Here is a 22,335-nt window from a genome sequence, read left to right on the forward strand (position 1 = left end):
GGGAGAGCCCAGGGCTGGTCAAACCTCCTCGTCAGGGGAAGAGGAGGGGCAGGCACTGATCTCTGCTCTGCAGTGACCAGAAAATGGCCTGGAGCTGTGTCAGAGGAGGTTTAGGCTGGATTTTAGAAAAATGTTCTTGACCCAGAGAGTGGCTGAGCACTGGAACAGCTCCCCACAGAAGTGGTCACAGCACTGGGCCTGGCAGAGCTCAAGAACTCTCTGTTCTGCACACAGGGTGTGATTCTTGGGGTGCCCCGTGCAGGGACAGGACTAGAGTTGGCCCCAATGATCCCTGTGGTCCCCTCCAGCTGGGAACATGCCGGGATCGTGTGTGGGAAGCCGGCAGCAGCAATGCTCTGTAGGGGCCACCATGGGCTGTGCCTCGGCCACAGCTCCTGCAGCTCCCTCAGGAGCACACACAGAGCAGCTCAGTCTGTCCTCCTTTTCAGCTTCCATCTTTCAGAGAGTCCATCTTTCAGCTGGAAGGGACTTCTGGAGATCATCTAGTCCAATCCCCCCTTCCCCAGCTAAGGCAAGGGGCACCTGGAGCAAGTTACACAAGATTTCCACTCAGAGATCCCACAAACACCTGCAACCCCCCAGCCATGAGCCCTGTCCAGGCCAGGGCAACAGGCATGAGACAAAATACATGGTGAAATAACTGTGAAACACTGGTGAATCATACATATCTGTTAGAGAGTGTTGCTCCAGCTACAGACAGAAAAGGAACTGAATCCAAAGAATGGAGGTAGTAAAAGAGGGGATTTATCACTTCCCTCTTCACTTGAACTTAGCACTTCATTCCTGTTTTTAACTTGTTCCCATTCCATTATTTCTTGCTAGTCTCAGTCACCTAGATTAGGATACTTGACTGGTTCCAGAAAAGTTGAATAAAAGTTTAGTAATAGTGTGCTACCAATGTTTTTACCATTTAGTTTTTACTATGCTGGATATGATAACCGCTTTCATACACTGGAGATCCTAAGAAACACTTAGCTGCTGATAAGGTCCTAAAATCACACTGCTAAAACCAATTCGTTGAAACATCTTTTGAATCTGTGTCATTTGATAATCAAAGTTTCATTTCTACAGTAGTTAGTAACAGATTGATATCTTTTTTCTGCTTGACACAGAAGTCTTTTGTCATATTCTCTAAGATAAAGAACATGAATCAATGGAGCATTCAGAACATTAAAAAATGTCAGACTTTTTTTGGTATTCTTTACTGTCTAAGTTATTTTAATTCTGTCCATGCCTTCTTATTCTTCTACTCTTTTTTTGCTTCTCTGTTCCCTGTTGTCAAAGGTTTCTTTCATCTCTCCATTTCTGTTGGCTGTGCTTCTAGGACAGTGGCCTTCTTGTGGCCATCTAGACAATTGTACCAATTTGAGTAGCTGCTCCTAAAAATAAGCTGGTCCCGGAGGAATTTGTGCAATATGGACATTTTCATTTTTTAAAAATTGTTTTAGTGTTTCATATAATTGAAAATTTATACCTGAAGCAATTTATATACCGAGAACTTTTTGTTGTTGTTGCTTTTTGCTTTGTTTTCCTACAAGGTGGTGACTTCTGCTCCTTTCCCCCTCAGTGTGCCCAGCAGCAGGTGCAACTGGTGCTGGCAGAGCTGCTGTCAGCAAGAATAAACTGACCTGTGACAAAGTACAGGTACCTCCCAGCATCCTATTTTGTTCCTCAAAGGGGAAACTTGGCTTTTATTTATCTAAGATGAGGTTGTTTAACCTGAGCTCTTTAGTACATCATCTGGAGACAAGTGCTTATTTCTTTTCTCTATTTATTTGTGTAGTGACAAACACATAGTAAGTGAGTTCTGTCTCAAAATCATATTCAGTTCAGCTCATATTGCCTTTGGGAGTCACGATGCATCTCTAGGATTTGGGATAATTGATTTGCTTAATGTGTGAAAATAGCAGAATGGCTAAGAGCCACCAGGGGGCATTAAAACAAAATAGATGGGTAAAAATTGGTTCAAAGGCTGGAAACATACCAATTTTTATTTTAAAAATTACTAATTGATAAGGAGGGAGGCACACTGTGGTGGTAATGAAAAACAAGCAGGAAGTAAAACTTTACTTCATGGGGACCTATGTCATAGAATTTGGGACAGTGGTGGAAGGATTTCCACCTTTCTTCAAACAGCACGGAATATGTAGTGATTATAAGAGAGCAAGAAAGCTGCATTTATGCAACAGTCCTGATGGTAGTGACAGTAGGATGTGACCAAGACATTGTACTTGCATTAAAATTAAATGAATTTTTATCTTGGAATTATTTCTATGGAAGGATAAATTAGAAGTGATTCCTGCTTCTCCTGCTAGGAGAATCAGAGCAGAGAGAAGGAAACAGTTGCTCTGGATAGAGACATTGTCACTTCCCTTCTGTGTTCCATTTCAAATAATGCCGTTTTGTTTCTGCACTAAAAGAAAGCTGAGTTATTTTGTCACATCTCTTTTAATTTAGAGCGAAGTGCAAAAGCTGGATAACAAGATATTAATTAAGCATATGTACCAAGAAACCCTTTCAATCTCAGCTGTAATCCTCTAGTGAAGAGTGAGGTGCACATGTGGCCTTTTCAACTAAGTAAAACTAAGTGGCATTTATCATATTTTAAAAGAAAAAAAGTTTTCATTTTTTCTATGAATCACTCCAGTTTAATGGGGTTTGAGAAAGACCTTTTGTCCCCCACAGTCTATTATTTTACCAGGCTCAAAATATCTCTCTTATCCGACCAAACAGAAGTGTTGTGGCCAAGTAAATTGCCCCCCTGTGCTGCTGTTATGTCACTGTATGTGACATCATGCAAAACCACCCACCACACCCCCTGCCCCCAGAATCATTTGTCCCTGTATCACCCTGTCCTTGCACTGTTGTATCACAATATGCAAATTATTGTAGCTTGCATGGATTACTGTAGTAGTTTTGTGTGAAAATCTAAGATATTAGATGTTTCTAAAGTATGAACCAGCATAAAGTAAAACTAAAAATAAAAAAAGTAATAAAGGTGCACCATCCTCAGGTCTTACAGGCTGCTTTATCAGTCCAAGTATTGTTCTATGATTAGAAAGAGCTCCCAATAGCAAAAGAGTATTTCTATAGCACTTGTCAGGTAAGTTAGTCTGCCCTCATTTTCTCAGGAGTTCGTAGCACTCAGCATCTGTTTTCCCCCTTTCCTCTGCCTCCGTATTTTATGCTGTGTTGGAAACCCGGGTTGATTTCACCACCCCTCTAAGAGAGGGGCAACTCTTTTTCACCAGCGTAGCAAGAGAGCATCAGAGAGCTCCTGTGTCCAGGGAAAAGATGTGAAGGGTGTGCTGTTCCTGCCCCTCACACGTGGAACACAGAACAAAATCACTGTTCTCTCTGCAGTTCTAATTACACCACTTTGCCTAGATCACAACTGGCCTAGAAGCAGCAACTCACCAGTGGTTCGCATCTAAGTTTGACAGCCTACAGCTAAAAATTCTGAAAAGCCTCCAGCCAAGAAGAGAGCAGCTCCAAAAAGGAGGTAACAAAAAGAAAGTACATGCATTTCAAAGAGGGAAGCAAAGAAAAATTACCTGAGTGCTATTTTGCAGGCTTTTATGAGTCAGGATTTCAGTTTTCTATGCTTTCTTTTTTAGTTCCTTGCACTCAGGGATGGAAAGCAGACCTCCTCTTCAGGTTTAGTTTGTTTCCTCCCCTTTTGCCCAAAGACATACTGAAGCAGCAAAGAATGTTACAGGTACAGGAGAGTTTCAAGGGACTGTTCTGTACTTAGAAAAGCTGATCCGTACACACTTCTTGCCTGGTTGCTTATTTTCCTCTGCATTCAGCTCCATGTCAGTGGTTTATCTTCCCTTCTCCATGCCCTCTACACACACCCTTCCAAAAGCCGTGCTTACCTTCTTTGGGTAGGTTCCTCAGCCTTCTCCATAATCAATTCTTGTACAGCCATGGAATTAACTTTTTAGAGATGTCAGTATTGAACTGCTAAAGCTTCATCTCTTCTTCAGTAATGACAAAGATTTCCCAAAGAGTCATCAGCTTCGTAAAACAGCGCATCTTTCTCAGGAGGAAAAGCCAGGAGCCCCCCACCCCCCCATAACTCCCCGGACACACCGGGCAAAGAGGAGGCCTCCAGCTCACCCCTGGAGAGGCCCACGTGAGCTGTGCAGGAAATGAGCTCATCTGACTGGTGATTCCCAGCCCTGGGAGAGCATCACCTGCTGCCAGGAGACACCCTGCCAGCACCCAGCTGTGGAAGAACCTGGCACTTTACTTGATCTGACAGTTAGGTAGGTGTGTATTGCTGAGGCCAGATGCAGCTAAAAGGTGCTCACAGGGCACCGATCTATAGGGAATCTCAGAATTCCTATTTAAATACTAACAGCTGAATTGAATTAACTCAGATCTCTCATTTTGTCTTTTTCTCTCAGGTTCTTTGCATTATGAGGCTGATAGTAAAATTACTATTGCTACAACTATTATTATTTATAACAAAATAAGCTGTTGATAGGCTACTTGTTTGCTTTTATCCCTTCTCTTTCATCAGCTTTAGACTAAGGCCTGGCAGGTGTCTATCAAAACACAGACTGGTCTGCAGAGGGTTCAGGTGAATTTCTGAAGACAGAGTCATGTACCTGTGGCTGGATGCTGACGTGACTGGGGCAGGGAGGAACTGGCAGGACTGGCTGCTTATAATGGGAGATGATATCTGGGTCATGAGAGAACATAAGCCTTGGGCTATTTCAGGAGCATAGAAGGAATTCATGAGGTGTGTGATGTTACGCCACACATCACCTAACCTTCGTAAGAATTAGTGGAATTTGTTCAACCCATCCTACTGTGGAACAACAGACTGGGGAAAGAGTAGTTAGAGCAGCAGACTTATGTCATGATATGTGAAGGCGATCACAGCATGGACAATTTTTAAGATCAAAGATCAGCACATCTTCATCATGTCCTGCTCTTCCATGTGGTGTCAGTACAACCTGGCTTCAGGACAGGTGGTGTTGTACCCTGAGCTGCTTCAGCAGAGCTGCTCCCCACCTTCTCTGTGAGCCATGGCACTACTGCTTCTGTGGGACCTATACATGGTATTTGTGATACTTGTTTAGTACAGTAGGGAGAAAAGTGTTGCATGCCTCTGCAGCCTACAGGTAGCCCAAGGACACTCTGGAATTGTCTCCTTCTGCTCCTCCAGAAATTTGGCCCTCAACTGTAATTTATATGGTAGGACTGCAGATTAATGCAAGAGCCTCTGTCCCTTGAGGCAAATGGCTGTTCTGAGGTCAAAGGGATGGTGGCTCAGCACATCAGCAAAGCTAAAGACACCTGAACCTCATTAAATTGTGCTGCTTAAAATTAGGTGTGTGATATGGCTTTAGGTTTGTCCTATTCAGTATGATATATGTTAGCTGAGAATAAGTAAGCATCATTAACCTCAGAATTTTTATTAACAAGTTCAGAGAAAGAACAAAAGTTACATTGACTTCAGTAAAACAAAGATCAATCCCCTTCAAATACAAAACCTACTAGGAATATGAACTCCTAGAAAACTCTGAATATTTTAAAGATCTTGAAATACTGAATTCTTCATCCTCTAGGATGGTTCCATATTATTGTAACTTAATGCTGCACATTGAAATACCCTCAACCACCAGTGAGTATGGCTTCTCCAGCAATCTCAATGGTGATTAGTTGAAACATGCACACTGTACATTCTCCCCTGCCTGAAAGCCCTCAGCAAATGACACTGGGCCATGTTGTCACTGTTTGATTCTATATACAAGACTGAATCTATTTAGAGAGCAGTACACCAAAGGAGAAGAGCTAAAAGCAGCCACTGGTGAGCATGTCAGGGCTGTGCTCCGGACGGCCAGTTCCCACCCACATGTGATACAGTGCAAATGGCAGAAGTCCACAAAGCCACAACGCTGCACGAGCCATGTCTCTGGCCCTCTGTAGAAAAAGCTGTACTTAAAACCAGCTTCCCCAGCACTGCATAATGCAAAGGTTGGTCCAAAGGGTACCATTTCCACCTGCACAAACCTCATCACACAACTGCATAGGTATACAACATTTTCTGAGCCATTCTGGTATTGCCACTGCTCTGGTAAATGAGTGACAAGTTAAAGGCAGTATCTCTTCTCAAGTCTGTTTGATCCGTTTCTATTCCCTGTAAAAATAATGATTAAAAAAAGTTATCAATATGCAAAAATAGTATAAAAACCTGAAACACAAGTAAACATTACAGTGTAATCAGATTACATATTCATGGCCAATGAAGGCTTTCAGCTGTAAGGAAACAGAACACGTATTCCCTGTGCTCCTCCTCTTTAAAAAGTTTCCACATCATGTTGTTAATCACCAAAGTTATAAAATTTCACACTCAAAACATTAGCTTTAAGTTACATAGCCAGCTTATAAACCAGCAAAGTACTACCTTAATTTGTCTTTGTATGCAAAGTATTTGTTTCTCCAACCAGAACCCTGGGAGTTCAGAGCTGACTAACACAGCTCTCCAACTGCCTGTTTTCTAAACATACTTGCAATGTTTCTACCTACCCACTCCACAGACCAGACTTGTACATGTATGAAATGTCAATTAGGATCCAATACAGATCAGTTAGAATTAAACTATGGCTCAGATGCAATTAGGCATTCCTAATATTGGTCCATCTTGCTCCAGCATGCTGTTTTATGGCATGAGTGGGTATACAGAACTTCCAGTTATAATTCATTGCAAGTAATATACAGAAAGGTCAGCTACTTAATCAGGAAAAGTTATTTAGCAATCCTTTTTGCTGCTGCTTCAGCCTATGAGTAAATCCTTCAAAGTTCATACATCTTTGACCTTAACATATGCTTAAATACATTATCAGGTGACAATCAGATTTGGACTTCCAATGACAAGGAATTAAAACAGAAATTGAAGGAGGCACAACTACAGAGATTTTTATGTACCTATTTTAACTATGACTAAGGAATTCTTCACATTTTCCTGACTTATTCTCTGTCCATAACTCACAAAGTTAGAGTACCTCTAGGGTGAGGGGAGGAAGTTCCAGTGCTCTTTGGTAATAGTGGATTGCCAGGTGCAGCAATCCCAGCTGGTGCAACCCACGGCCCAGGTTGTAGAAGGACTCCTGGCATGGTCCCCGCAGATCCAAGTAGCGGTGAAGGAAGGAGAATCCCTGTAAAAGAAATTGAGCACACAGCTTTTTCCTCCCCTCTTGTGCATTTTATTTTGTTACCATTTTGGACTGTGATGATTCTGCTGTAAACAGAGGCCCTTCTTTCCAGGGACCATGTTGGTAATCAGAGAAGGTACTTCCTCCAATATGAGGAATTAGTTCAGACACAAGCAGCTAACGATCATAATTTAGGTCAGCAGTAGGTTGCTGTGGTTGAATTACTAATTAACTACCATAGCAGCAAGAAATGATGTAAAATCACTGAGTATAGTAAGCAGGAAATGAGAAGAGAGAGAGCAGGGAACTGTACTGCCAGGGGGTAACATAAATAGGACATTGTTCAAGAATGTTATAAAAGGAGAACAGGGCAGTCCCTGTAAAAAAAAGGCAAGCTGGTTACAGAAAAAAGTGGATAAAAATCTTAAAATTAGGTCAAAGTGTGCAAGTTCAAAATATCTTGAAGTTGGACACTGTCATAACTGGTTTTGTGTTACAGTAGTTGGGGACTTGTAGCTTTTGTCAAGATCAGTGCAAGCTACAGTCTTCCAGCAATTTCAGAAGTCACGAGAGCTCAGGATCCTCACCATATTGTGCGGATTGAGCTCAACAGCTGCACAAATTAAAAATGTATTTCAAGTTAATGAAAATACTTGGTGTAAAGTAGAGGAAACTACTTTCAACATTCTGTTCTGTGGTTTGTAGCTGGATCTTGCAGATGAAAAGAAAAATGCAAATGAGGAAGCTGAAAATTTGAAAGTAGCTAAACTGGAGCTCATGAGATCTTTACAAAGAGAGTGTATAGAGGCACCTAAAAGAGGAAAAGGAAGATGGGGAAAAAAAAACCAAAAACACTTTCCAAGCCTGTGAAATTTGCTTCAAGAATGCAGTTTATGAGACAAACCTACAAAGGGCATGTGGCATAGATTCCATTCTACAGCAATGCAAGCAAAAAAAAAAAAAAATTGAAAGCAAATTCAGATTACAACCACCAAGAAATAAGTAATATTTTCATGAACCGCTGGCAGTTGTTAACATGAAGGTAGCAAGCTACTTTTACCCATAAGGAGAGGAGATTCAGATGGTGTAACTATAGTTCAAAAGCACATTCATCTGTGCTCATGTGCTTTTGCCACTTCCCTCTTTAGAAATGCCATCTTAATTATGAAAAATTATTTAAACAAAGCGTGTTGTAGCCATAATCATCTGCGAGATACAAAGCCAGGAAACACTGTGGGTAACAAGAATCACACTGCCTCACCTGTACTAGAAGAGCATGCCTTTTCAGCACATATTTCTGAGAGGCCATGTGGATGAAAGTCAGGCCAATACAAAGACTGTACAAAGGCTCATCTGGGTTTGCACGGAAGGCTTGCACATACTGACCTGAAGGCAAATAAATGAATCAAGATGTTGGTTGCAAAAAGCACTTCTTAAGAAGTTAAGAGCAAGAAAGAAAATATTTAAATTAGAAGTGTGAGCTAAGAAAAGAAACAGTTTGATATACCTACATCAAAATACACAGGAAAAACAGGGAAGAAAATTGTGTATTTTCAGCACCCACTGGATTCTAAAGGAAGAATGCAGATTGTCATGTAAAAACAGAAGCAGAAAATGATCAGGCACAGAAGGCAAATATGATCCTTGCTGGGATTTAAATGTGACATTTGGAGGACTTGACTGAAAGCAGCAGGTTTACTTCAAAGGCCTGCTAAAACATACAACCAGCTGTATTTGCTGTTTAAATTGGTTCTGTCATTATTATCATCATTAGCCTCCAATTATCTTTGCAAGTTAGTTATATTTGCAATGTGTGCTAAACTTGAAACGTGCCAGCCTAATTTTTATTAGCAAAACCCTTCAGCAATGCTCTGATTTGTGTACAGAATAATTAAAGCACCAGACTAGCATTGTGAACCTATAATTTTCTGATGAAAAAGAAAAATTTTTCTGCTTTTATAAACTTTCACTTGTTCTATTTGTTGATATTAGAACATGAAAGTTATTACCAAGAGCATGCTTGAAACTGCCAGACACGAAGGCATTGTGCCCATTGAGGACACACAGCACGTGGTTGTCAGGATTTTTCAGCATCAGGCGGAGACAAAAGCGATGATGACGGACATCCTGGGACTGCATAGTGACTTGATTGAAGATGTTCCACAGCTGGGGCTTATTGACATTTTCCATCACCATGATTCTACAGAATGACAAGTGTGCAACACATTAGTAAATGCTACGTAGTTTATACTGTATCTTCAAAAAAATCTCAGCAGTTCAGGGAAGATACCAAAGAACAGGAACCATAAGAGAAGGTCAGTGACTGAGGCAAAGATGAGAATGGAAGACAGAACCAATGGTTCTGGCCAAATCAACCAACCCACTGCACTGTGTATTTTTGGAATCTGGGGCTATTGGAAAGCTCCTTCAGTTCCAGTAGCTTTCTCTCATTTAGCCAAGGGTGGAAAGCATCAGCCTGCCTACTTCAGCAGTATGACTAGAGTCTCAGTGGAGGCAATTACAGCACAGACTGCTCTGCCTTCCCAGCAGCCCACCTGATATAGTTGTAAGCTTTTCTGAAGTTCTTGTCCAGAATTGCAGCAGAGAGCCCAAAGTACTCTAGCTCCTTGCGCTTCTGTCTGTCCTCATAGAATGAGTAATATTCCAGTGAGGAATCCACAAGGAGCTCTGCCTCCTTGTACCGGGAGAGGTCACACAAGGCATAAATGGCCTTCAGGAGGAGGTTCCACCAGTCATCCTTTGTCAGAACGCTCGTGAGAACAGCAAAAATCGCTAAAAACATTGGAGCCAGAAAGTTGAGAAAAATTAGGACAAGAAAGATACATTTTTACAAAAGAGATGCATACATCAAACTGATATTTTCAAAGATGTAGCACTAACAGTTAATATGAGGTATTTACTTTTTCTCTGTTTAAGGGCAGTTCAAAAAACACCAGCAAAAAACACTCACAAAGTGGGAACAAAGGGCAAGCAACACACTCAGTTCAAGCTGTAAACATACTACATGAATGCAATGAAGTTCCTCTCCTTAATCTATCAAGCTTAATTTATCAAGTGCTTAAGAACATGTAGTCTGGCTCAAGCAAGCCTAGGTCAGCTAAAAAAAAAAATCACATCACTTTTACAATGTATTTGTATTATGTTTTAGATTTGCATGTATGATATTTCCCCTGAGGAGAATGTTGGCCCATAGGATCTCCAGAGGCCCTTCTCAATCTGAATTATTCTGTATTCTTACTATTTTTCTCTGAATGGGGACTGTTCCCTTAAGATAATGTATCTTCAGTTGTGCTGCCTTCTTTGCCCTAGAAATAAAGCAATGTTAACATGAACTGCATGGGTTTAGCATGCAAAATAGAAGCATTTAATAATTTTTCAGAACTATGGAGTTCACCTTGTTGCTTTGTTTTTAATAAACAATCTGTGATTTGTTACCTTTTGCATCGCAATTTGCTGTCTCTTGGTCATCATTGTCAGAAATTTTATCCCTCGACACCTTAATAAGATAGAGGTGTCTCTCTCCAGATTTGGAACTAGATATCAAACACACCTGAGCTCTGCTCATTGCTACCTAGAAACAAATTTAAGGGCAGCATTTCAGATTACAATATAACAGCAGCTTTATGGCCAATCCATCTTGCTCACGCTGCAGCCCAAAACAGTCTGTGACACCACCATACAGCAAGGTCATCAGAGAGAACATTCCCAACAGGAATATCATCTGTGCATTGTCTCATGCTCCAGTGTAAACTGGGCTAAGCAAAAGCAAGATACAAACTCTTCAAGCTACTTAAAAAGACTCCTCCTGGGATTGGAACATCCCTGGGTATATTGAAATCAAGACTTTGGATAGAAGTATAAGAAGAACAACGCCTTTCTCTATCAGTTTCACAGGTTTGTGGATAGTCACCTCTTCAACCAGTATAATACAACAGTCAAGGTGCTGAGCAGGTGGATAAAATGGAGGTCTAAATATTCCCTTAACTCATGCCCTATTTATAAATAAACAAAAATCAATTAACACAGAACTGCCACCACTGTGTCTACTGGCTAAACAAATTCTTATTTGTCCTTTTATCACAAGAAAATAATAAAGAAAGACATTGAAAATAAAATTGTTGAAATAGAAGCCAGTATCAACACCTCAAAAAAGCTCTGTGCTGAGTGTTAAAAGGGCAAGAAGCAGCTTTAGAATTCAGTTGGTTGTGAGCACACTGAGAACGGGGAATTGAAGTCACTCTATCAATAATTATACACACAAACAGTTCTCTGTTCTGAACACTACAGGCAGGAATGCCAGTATTGCAGGCTACCTGCAAGATTACTATCTAACAACATTATGAAACCATTTACATATAAAAGCCTACTAGCTTTCCTCCTGAGTTCATTTGTTGTTTGTCTTGACCCAAGTCACAGTTGTGCATTCCTTACAGTGCAGTGGAGAGACTGGCTTACCTTCAGCAGCATGGCCAGCATTGTCAGCAAGGTGTCGATGTACCCGTACATTTTGCCTTGGGAATACAGCAGCGTCGAGCGATGCAGGAGCAGCTTTAATTCCTGACAACAGTCAACATTATTATTATTCAGCCTCTTGCACAGAGTGAGTTTATAAAACAATTTTGACTCGGTACAGTACTAATAGGATTGCAAAAGCTTCCAGAAAGCTGCAAGAATCTGCAGCAGCAGGTAAGTTCTCCCTAAACTGCTCTCTCTCAGGAGTTACTGTTCCAAATTTTCCAATTTCAGAGAAATCTGGCATGACTCTTACCTATGGTGAGGGTTCTTCTAGAGAGGGGATTCAGAACCTCTGCTTACAACCAACAGAGGCCAAACTATGTAGCTCATATGTAGCAGCTACTGATCAACTTGATGTGGAGTCACAACTGGCTCTCAGTGGCCAACAGCTTGTGCATTGCACAGAAGTTATCAGGTGGGCCTGGGGAAATGCTGAGAGAATGGTCAGGGAGAAAGTCAGGAGAGCATGTCCTTACGCTTTTATGGCTCAGTCACTGTGCTCTCCAAGCTCTTCATGGGGAGATAAGTCCAAATCCCTGGTCCTATGCAAACATCTTGGACTACTAGCACAGTTTGTCAGAGTAACACATCTTAAATGGAAGCACAGAACACTTTACCCACCTGCTGTGCAGCATTAGCATCCTGAGCCAGAGTATCTGGGTCATACATTGGCTCCAGAGCCTCCAGAGCTTTCTCAGGCCGGCCCAGCTGCTGCTGAAGAGTTGAAAGTGAGATTCTTGCATCAAGATGCAATGGAGCAAGATCAACAACTTTGGCATAGCTCTCTGCAGCACGCTCCATGTGTCCCAAAGCCTTCAAGCACTCTAGAAATACCATAAGTATTACAATACACTTAAATGGCAGAAAAAGAGGATTTCAAAGTTTGCAAATAAATTAACATACCTTCTTAGTAACTTCATGTATTTTAAAGTGAAAATATTCAGATATATGCACTGATGCATCCAGAGTTTCACTTCAAACATCAGCAGCTGACACAGGATGAAATGCAGAATAGATGCTGCTTCACTTACATGACGTACTTTTAGCTGATGTAAATGTCAGTGTATACAAAGAACCAAAAAAATGCTCGAAAGAGCTGTCATGATAAACTTCATTCTGCAAATACCAATTCTATTCAACCAGTCAATCTAAAATTCCCATGATCCTGGATAAAGGTGCCTGGAAATGCTCAGCACTGTATTATCACCTCTCAGTCCCCCATGTTCAGCAGTCCTCACCCGCGTGCCGCAGCCACACAACAGCCAGGTTGTATCGCTCTGAGCAGACAAGGGAACTCAGGAGAGGCAGGGCTGAGTTGTATTCTCCAACATCCAGAAAAGCCTCTGCAACATCCAAATACAAGTCACCCACGTCTTCTGGATTTTGTTCCACCAGAGTAGTCAAAAGAGGCTTTAAGAAAAACCACACAAACACTTAGAGCACAAATAAGCAATGAGAACATTTCTTTAAAGCATGCTTACTGGAAGCTTACATTTTTGTCCTATGATTTCTATTCTATTTGCATTCTGAACTATACTTCCTTTATTTAAATGTTAGTTTAGAAGTGAAAAATAAAAGATCTGAAATTCAGAATTCTTGAAGAAGCCCCATTTTTCTATTCTAGATGTTTCACAAGACCAGTGGGTTAAAGTGCCCATCAGTGAGGAGAATCCTTTATGAAAGAACAGTCTTCAGATTTAGTATGGCTTTTAAACAAAGTGAAAACGTGTTCTTTAGTGTTCAACAACTATGCAATATGGTCCTGGGCCTGTTACAGCATACAGGCTGAGACCTACTGTGCTTTAGTAATACTTACACTGGCATAATTTCTAAGGGCAAAGATATAATTTCTGCTATTACAGGCCTGTGAAGTTTCTCTCTTGGAGTGGGAGAGAAGCAAAAAGAATCTTCACAGCCCTTTCAACCACCTCAGTCTATGAAAATAGGAATAATTACTTGCTTTTGTGATTACTTAGAACACTTCCCCCTCTGTCAGTTGGTTTCTACTTACACTGAGTGGCTCCAGGATGTTCAAGTGAATCAAGCACACCATCAGCTTGACGGTGATGTCTATGGGAACACCCTCAGGTATGCAGCAGCTGACCTTCTCCACAGCTGTGACAAGAAAAAGAATTTTCTTCTGAACCCAGAGGTTTAAGAAGCACTTCTCAAGCACCACATCCCCTCCAGGCCCATGCTCAGGAACTGAGAAAATATTCTTATCAGCTCCAGCAACGGTTTGTCTGCCTTCTCTTCCTCCTCCTCTATTTTTTCCAAGAGTTGGAGCAACATTTTCCTACTGTCTCTGAGACTAATAATTCCACATGAGGTACCAAGTGCTGCCGGTCTGCGTTGGCTTCAACAGCAGGATTCCACAGCATGTGCTTAGATCCTTTGCCTACTTAAGAGGTACCTGCTCAATAAAGCTTTCCTTTAACAATTTAAGGATCTGTACCCTCTTCTTCTCCTTTTGCTTTTGAAGGAAATGCCCTGTATTAAGCTTCTCTTTCTTGCTAAGTTAAGCAAGTGCTAAGTGCCTGCTTGTACCAGGCACTGCCTGAACACACTGTTAAACACAGTTAACTACAGAACTTCATACAACAGGTAGGCTGAACGCAACCTGATCAGAATGCAAACATGAGGCAGAGTAGCTACCCATGACAATACCAGCAAATGAGAGGTCATACAATAAAACTGCATTATCACAGGTTCTTCACGTACAGTTATGACACCTCAACTCCTGGTTAAGTTCTCCTTCACTGCAATGCTTATACCAGACATTCAGAGTGATTGCTAAAACCTGAGAACACTGTGATTTCCAACCTAAGGTTTCCCTTTTACCTCCTACACCCACATCCCTTTACTGCCAATAACAACATGCAGACTAATTCATCATTCTCTGAACACTGCAATACCCAGCACAAGGGTAACTACTCCCCTACTCATACATTTTTACAAGATGAAAACTGTTTGTCTGGGTTAGAAGGAAGTTCTGAGTAAGGGAAAGAAGAAAAGTACAGAAGAATCCTTTTCTGGATGAATCTCTGTTCCTGTGCTGTTAGAAATCTCCAGGTGTTATATGATTGCAAGCTGGTTCCTAACGATATGATTCAGCTCACAGACTTGTCCAAAATCAAAATATAAATTACTTACCTGGAGCACTGGATTCAGCAGCTGGATGACTCTGATTGTCAGTCACTGCCTCCTGGCTTTCCTGAGTTTCTACTGCTGAACCTGTACCTTTTTTAAAAGATTATCAGATTAACCAGTAGGACCAGTTAAGCCAACAGTTACTTGCCTTGAATCCATAACTGATTGCCAGCTCTGAGACATAGACTGGGTTTCTCTTGATTTGGTTTGGGGTTTTTTTTTGTGTCATATTGTTTTCTTTTTTAAGGATAGCAGAGCAGGAAGCAGTTATAAAAGTTACAAAAGTTACAAAGCAACAGAAGGTGGAGAACCAAGCTCTATTTTAGAGGCTTTCTCTCAACCAATGGCACACATGAAGTAACTTGGAAATATTGTGCTCTAATTCCTACACTCATTATAGTTTTGTTTCTTATAAATTATCTGCTGAAAGTCTCCATCAGAACAGTTGCTCATAAATCTCTATTTTTTACCTGGTCAATCAGAGCAAAAAGCCAACAGAAATATTTTATACCTGTATTTGGCTTGGGTGAGATTGCTAAAACAACCATTTCAATCACAGAACAGACTGTCTGCTTGTGGAGTTGGTGTGCTGTGTCCATTCTACAGTCTAAATAAGCGTTTTCAGATGAAATTACTTTGATAATGCAGATTTCTAAAAGACAACCTACTTCATCAAATTAAAAGCTGGTATGCCTAGATTTCAGTTAGATGGTTAATAACATATGCAGGATGTATAAAGAACATTACTCTTAGGTCAAAGGTTGATATTCTTGAGCACAGTTGCCACTAAGCTTATCTTTTTATCGTTTTTTTTAGAAGCTCTTTAGCTAGTAGAAATAGCTGGCCTGATGTAAACACTCAAGAGGAATGTTTAGAACTTTAAAAGGCCTCCTCCAGTTGCCTGGAGAGCAGTCCTTGTCTTCAGTGAGTCAGCAGGGCTATGGGGACACCAGAGTAACTTCTTACAGGAGCGTGAGGTCACAACATGTAACTCACTAAGAGCACCCACAGATTTCAATAGAGAAAAGCCTGTCAACAGTGCAGCAAAATATACCCTGGAGATGAAAAGGTAAAGGAAAGATGTCATATCACATGAGCAGCAGGGTCACAGGAACCACTTGACAGCTACTTACCCTTTTTCTCCTCAGCTGCACTTTTTTCTGGTACTTTTTTTTCAAGTACAATTCCCGTAAAATCTGTAATAACCTAAAACAGAAAAGTAACTTGGGTCATTCCAAAGATTTAAAGACTAAATGGAGCAATCACCCTATGTGACAGTTTTAGATATCACAGAGTTATAAGAGGAATAGCTGCACTTATCTACCTAAGTAGAACTTGCAAAAAGAAACAGGGAAATGGCTCTGTGACTACAGTTCTAGTGTAGTAATAAATGCTAAATGCTCTGTACATAAAATTGATTGATGTTTAGGAAGGGAAGAAGTACAAAAAAGGATCAGAGGAATTATTTGCAGGCTCATGATACTATGCTCTGACAGAGAGAGAGCTCAATAAAATCTACAGAAAGAAAAGAAACACCCTAAGTAATTTAATATCAACAAATAAGAATGTTCACAAGAAGTCTCAACTTGCAGTGTCTTTTCAATCTGTGTTGGAAAGTATGACAATGGCCAAATATCAACATCTTCTCTCTCAAAGCCAGACCAAATCAAGTTGGAAATATGCCTCGAAAGTGAGAGTTAACAAATTTGGACCAGATAAGCAATATTCTCTAATACCTGATGCCTTAGAGTTAAGAGATATTGTCTTTCTGGAAAGTATGCTTAGTGCTTAAAGCATAAATTCCTACTTGTAACACAAGTCTGCCAGATAAATCACAACAATCTGCATTTGAACCATCAGAGCATTTGGTGTCATGATTTTAACCTTCCACTCAGAGAATGACCTCTGCTGGTATTACTCATAAAAACAGCCTGCAGGTTTTCTCTGGCTACTAAGATTATGGTCACTATAGAAAAGGAGAGGAAGGATCCCAAAATTTTAAACCTCAAACAACATACAAATCTATTGGCCCTAAATTTATTCAATCCAACCATTAACTTAAACACTAATTACTACAGAACTAATAGCAAGCAATCTGTTTCTGATGAGCTCTATCTTTACAGAAGCAGGACTCCATTTCAGCACTGAAGGAACATAAACTATCAACATAAACCATCCATTCTGGCTGGCAAAGAGGTGCTTAAAATGACACTGAAATGCACGGAACTGCCCGTACCGCCAGAGCTTTGTCGTACTGTTTGGAGGAGATGTACAGCTCAGCTGCAATGTTCACATCCTCCATGGACACAAGGCTCTGGTGCTTGGTAAAGGCCTCTTCCACTATCTCAATAGCAGAAGTCACATCATTGGCTTCGTAGTAACTCCTGTAAAATGCAGACATGAGACACCAGGTAACTCACATAACTGACAATATGTACTTTGAACCAAAGCAAAAAGATTTTCATATTTCTCTTATTTTTGTTTATTAGCAAAGGTTTTCATTAGCAAGTGGATATTATAAAAGACAGTGAGAAAGGGGGTGTTCTTCCTTTCCTTACAACTGTTGAAAACTTATACATATTTCAAATAATAACAAATTTTTCTTCCACTGTTTGTTAGATCATCACTGGAGTTCTCATCAGTCTCCCCCACCGGAGTCAGGCATCAATCATATCCCACATTAACCTGCTTTCAGAAACCTTCACTAATAATCATGTTATAATACATATCCTTGCATTTTTTGGTATATTTCCCAAACACGAAGATCAAAACAGGCCAATAACAGCTTTCCACAAGAAAGCAGTTCACAAGGCAGTAAAAACTACTGTGGAAGAGCTACACACTTTAACCACCAGGCTCCTGTGGCAAAGCTGATCCCCATGTTTGCCCCCAGCTCACTTGGCCATCAGGCTCCTGTGGCAAAGCCACCTCCAGTGTTTTCCATCCAGCTCACTTGGCCATCAGGCTCCTGTGGCAAAGCCACCCCCAGAGTTTGCCCCTCAGCTCACTTGGCCATCAGGCTCCTGTGGCAAAGCCACCCCCAGAGTTTGCCCCTCAGCTCACTTGGCCCCCAGGCTCCTGTGGCAAAGCCAGCCCCAGAGTTTGCCCCAGCTCACTTGGCCCCCAGGCTCCTGTGGCAAAGCCAGCCCCAGAGTTTGCCCCAGCTCACTTGGCCCCCAGGCTCCTGTGGCAAAGCCAGCCCCAGAGTTTCCCGCAGCTCACTTGGCCACGTCGCGGGCCAGCTGCATGAAGCGCTCGCCGTCGGAGGGCGCCAGCAGGTTGAGGATGCGCCGGTAGCCGTCCATGGCCATCTTGTGCTCGCCCAGCTGCTCGTACAGGCTGGATCGCTCCCCCAGGTACCGCACGTTGGTCGGGTCGTACTTCAGGGCTGCAGCAAGAACCAGCAGCACAGGAGGAGTTCAGGAAAAGGCAACAGGGGATTGCACATTCATTGCTTTGATTCGTGTTAATGGACATGCACAAGGTTTCTGCAAGGACATCCTATACTACAGATTCATTAATCTGTTACCAAACAGAGGTATCAGAATCCTAGCACCCCTGAAGCAAACTAAACTAGAAAGGAGAAGAAAACCAAATGATTGCCAGTAGCACGTAGCATTAATTTTAAATTACTGTTTGTTACACTACCTTTTGTGTAGCAGAAAACAGCCTGTTTAATATTGTCCTGCTCCAGTGACATTTCTGCCAGTCTAACCCACTCCTCGGTATTGCTAGGATTTAAGTGAGCTGCAATCAGTCCAAACTGTAGTGACTTCTCCATGTCACCTTGGTCCTCATATATCATGGCAAGAGTGGAAAATGGCTCGTGAGCAAGAGGAGCTGAAAAAGACAAAAAGAATGACTAAGGTTTATTGTTTAAAACCCACACTGGAAACAAATAACTTGCCTTTCTCAAAGAACGGGTGTCAGACTTATACAAAACATCTGCGTGTGCTGTTTAAATTCAGGAAAAACCTGCAGACAAGTTTCTGATTCCCCTCTGTAAATTATTTAACAGCCTGACTGAATCTAACAACAACCATTTATAGTATTATTCTATGCTGCAAGTCATGCTGACACTTATAACTTGTGTCTACAAAGACAATAAAAGCAAACTGTGTAAAGCTAAGCCAAGGCCCAGGCCCCTGCAGAATGGGGGTGCTAGTTTCTCTTTATAAGCAAAAAAATAAAGGAAGTGCACCACATACTCTCAATTCTCCTCCTTATACCCTGACTTTGCTTGTACTGTTTGTTTTCATTTTCATTGAAGTCACACTGAACCCTCCTCCTGCAATGGCCATTTCACTCCATCCTTACAGCCCAGAGGTTTGCCTGTTCTCCCATACCTTGTCGAATGATTTCCATGCACATCAGAATGGCCTCCTCACGCTCCCCTCGGGCAAACCTGATGTTGGCCTCTCCCATCAGACCCCTCAAGGCACGGGGAAGTTTGCTGCGAGGTCGTTTCTCCTAAATGGAAGAGAGATGCTATTTCTGCCCAAGGTTGAGATGTGCCCAAATTCAGGAGACACCCTGTTGTGCTTAACACTACCTGACACCAAGTTATTTAAGTATTAGCAATATTAAATGACTGACAAAAAGACTTGTTAATATTCATAGTTTTCTAACACTGGGAAAGCTGACTTCATGATTTCTGAAAGCTTTCAAACAGCAACCTACAGTGCTTTTATAATAAACAAAGACAGCATAGCAAACACCAGGATTATCCTTCACAGAACAATTTTCAGACAAATTTCTCAGCAAGCAGCTGAAAGTCACACAGAGTGGCATTTATGCATTACGGTCAGGGGACACATGGAAGTTATATGAAAGTTTAAATACTTGCTTTCATCATTTTTTTGGTCTCTCGATTAAGAACCATCTCCAAAACAAAAACATCTCCAGCTGTAGGCTGCTCAGTAGTTTCTTCTTCTTCTTCTTCTTCCTCCTCCTCCTCTTCATCCTCCTCCTCCTCATTCTCCCCAAGCATGGACGCAAAGACCCGATGAACAGATTTACTGACCCCATCCGCTGTTTCTCCTGGTTGAGAAGGAAGTAAACAGATTTATGATATAATGAGGAGGACAGGCTGCTTCTCTGGACAAGTGCAGAGAAAACAGCAGCCCACTTGAAGCAGCTATTCTGTAAGAGTGCTGCCTGCAGAAAGGCAGAAAAACTATTAACAGCCTCTCTGGTTTTGAAGCTCTGCATTACTCATCACCAATGCTTGGTATGGCCCAGCCTGTAACATCCTTTGGATATCTGAAATGCAAGCAGGGAGCAACACACAGAAGGAAGGCACAGTTTAATCAAGGTTTTTCTCAATCCAGAAGAACATTAAGCAACTTTCAAGCACTGAGCTGGCTGAATAAGCTGTTCAGCTGAAGAGGCTGTAAGTGAGCAGAGAGTTCTACTGCACAACTATCCAGCAACCACTTTTTAGAAGTAATGGAAAAAAACATCTTGTAGCCATTCCACCTATGACAAGTACCTTTTAACATGTGTAAATGCAAAATCCAGATTATTAGCATTTCTCTGGTAAAAGAAATAAGCAAGAAAACAATGCTAAGTACTCTGAAGTACTCTGAATAAACATGCTTAAAGCTTTTATTTTTTAAAAAGAATTTTCCATCTTTTATTTACAACTTCTCATTGTGGAGTGAACCCAGGCTTTTAACTGAATACAGATGTCTATACAAAATTCCAAATATGCAGGGTTCAAAGGTCTGAGCTGTGGCATTGGACACCTGAAGATTTGATTTAAAAAATAACCACAGTATCAAGTTGGGACTGAAAAACAAATCTATCATGTACTGCCTATAAAGAAGAGGGACTTGGGGACCACACCTGGGTTTATAGTTTTGTTTTTTTGACTTGGATATGTTTGGTCATTTTTATTCTGACTTGGCTATTGAGCATCTAAGCACAAGAATTTTTCCTCCCCTGCCTCCATCTGAAAAAATCCATAATTATTAATTTAATTTCCATTTTATTTCAGTACCTTCAGGGACCAGAAGGGGGAAAATGGAGCCAGATTTTTATGAAGCCAGTTGTCAAAGAGCAAATGCTTACAGTGCCTTTTTAAATACGAATGATTCTGTTAAAAAAACCTACCATCAGCTTCATCCTGGCTTTGGGATTTCCCAGATGCTTTTCTGGATGAAGACGGAGCCTCTACATCTTCCTCATTTTCCTCAGCAGATGCATTTTCACCATCCTACACACACACCAAAAATACAAATCATTACCTTTATAGTATTACCCACTTTTATTTCCCCCATATATTTACAGTTATCATTTGGCTTTCCAGTCTTTGCACAGCCAGTGGAACAGGTGGGATAAGCACTGCATTTTTAGGTGAATAAAGCCCAGCATTACTTGCTTGCAAGACATTTATATTGTTATCAATGTGGGGTGACTCAGATGGTGACTGTTCACACCACTTCTCACTGAAGAGACCAATTGCTTATTGGGCACTACAGTGAGCCGGGAGGACACGGTTGACTGTATTAGAAAAGAAAAGATGTGTGACAAGTCCTTCCAGAAGCCTGTCAATATCAAACCAGCACTCATTAATCCGGTAGGAATGCTGCCCTAGGATAATACTCATCCTTCCATGGCAGCTGAGTTCTGCTCAATTTGCTCTCTGGACACCAAGAAATGCAGAAATTCAGCAGCACTTTGACACAAATACAGCAAAGTTAAAAAGAACTGCAACACTCCGACAAACGATACCTATTTTCTTTTAATCACCCCGCCCACATAGTGTCGGACACAAAACTGTCTCCCTGTATTTTCTGCTGCCAAGAAGCCAAAGGAGGAGCGGCGCTGGCTCTCTCCCTCAGATCTCAGATACTGCGGGGAGCTGTAGCGGCACGACCCGGGTGAGTTTATACCCAACCCAAAGCCCCGCTGGCCCGCGGGGCGGGCGGTGCTGCCCCAGGCCGGGGGCAGGGGTCGCGGGGCAGGGAGCGCGGGCCCCCCGCACACACCGAGCGCGCTCCGCGCCCGGCCAGCGCTGGCGTCAGGGGGCGGCCGGGCCGTGCGGCGCCCAGGCGGGGCAGACTCACCTTCTCGCGGCTCTTGCGCTCCTCGCGGCGCTGCTCGAACTCCTCGAAGGAGATCTTCCCCTCCAGGTACTCGATCAGCTCCGGGCTGAAACCCGACATGGCCCCGGCGCGGCGCGGGGGAACGCTGTGAGGGAGGCACCGCGTCCGTCCCGCTCTGGCTCCCCCCGCAGCCCGCGCCCGCCCCGCCAGTTCCGGGCTGAGGGCCCGGCGGGAGGGAGCTGAGGGCGGCGCCGGGCGCGGGGCGGGAGCGGCGGCCTCACCGCCCCGGGAGCCGCCCCACAGAGGGGTTCGGGCCCCGGGCAGAGCCGCGGGGCGGGGCGGGGCACGGCGTGGGCACAGCGGGCGGGCGGGGAGGCACGGGCGGCCTCGGGCCACCGGGAGCGGTGCTG

At 42.3% G+C, this 22,335-nt stretch overlaps 1 protein-coding gene across 4 annotated transcripts; it reads right to left on the reverse strand.

Moving 5' to 3' along the window:
• Nucleotides 1-5,445: 5,445 nt before the first annotated feature.
• GTF3C3 (general transcription factor IIIC subunit 3) lies at nt 5,446-22,246 on the reverse strand. Of its 4 annotated transcripts, none has more exons than XM_083865268.1 (19): nt 21,947-22,246; nt 20,991-21,093; nt 19,723-19,916; nt 19,223-19,346; nt 18,525-18,716; nt 18,099-18,264; nt 17,113-17,260; nt 16,010-16,082; nt 14,880-14,966; nt 13,738-13,841; nt 12,965-13,136; nt 12,348-12,550; nt 11,667-11,768; nt 10,647-10,782; nt 9,746-9,983; nt 9,200-9,390; nt 8,452-8,576; nt 7,041-7,193; nt 5,446-6,175 (listed from the first exon to the last, which is right to left on the reverse strand). In XM_083865268.1, exons 1-19 carry the CDS (start codon nt 22,043-22,045, stop codon nt 6,053-6,055), a joined length of 2,733 nt encoding a protein of 910 aa, XP_083721394.1. In that variant the 5' UTR covers nt 22,046-22,246; the 3' UTR covers nt 5,446-6,052. The 4 variants fall into 4 exon arrangements, with proteins under 4 accessions (XP_083721394.1, XP_083721395.1, XP_083721396.1 ...); XM_083865269.1 differs by having other exon boundaries at nt 19,723-19,913; nt 20,987-21,093; nt 21,947-22,062; XM_083865270.1 differs by lacking the exons at nt 20,991-21,093; nt 21,947-22,246 and having other exon boundaries at nt 19,223-19,343; nt 19,719-19,821.
• Between the last annotated feature and the right edge of the window lie 89 nt (nt 22,247-22,335).

Source organism: Zosterops lateralis (assembly GCF_965231275.1).
Source record: "Zosterops lateralis genome assembly, chromosome: 7".
NCBI classification, from domain to species: domain Eukaryota; kingdom Metazoa; phylum Chordata; class Aves; order Passeriformes; family Zosteropidae; genus Zosterops; species Zosterops lateralis.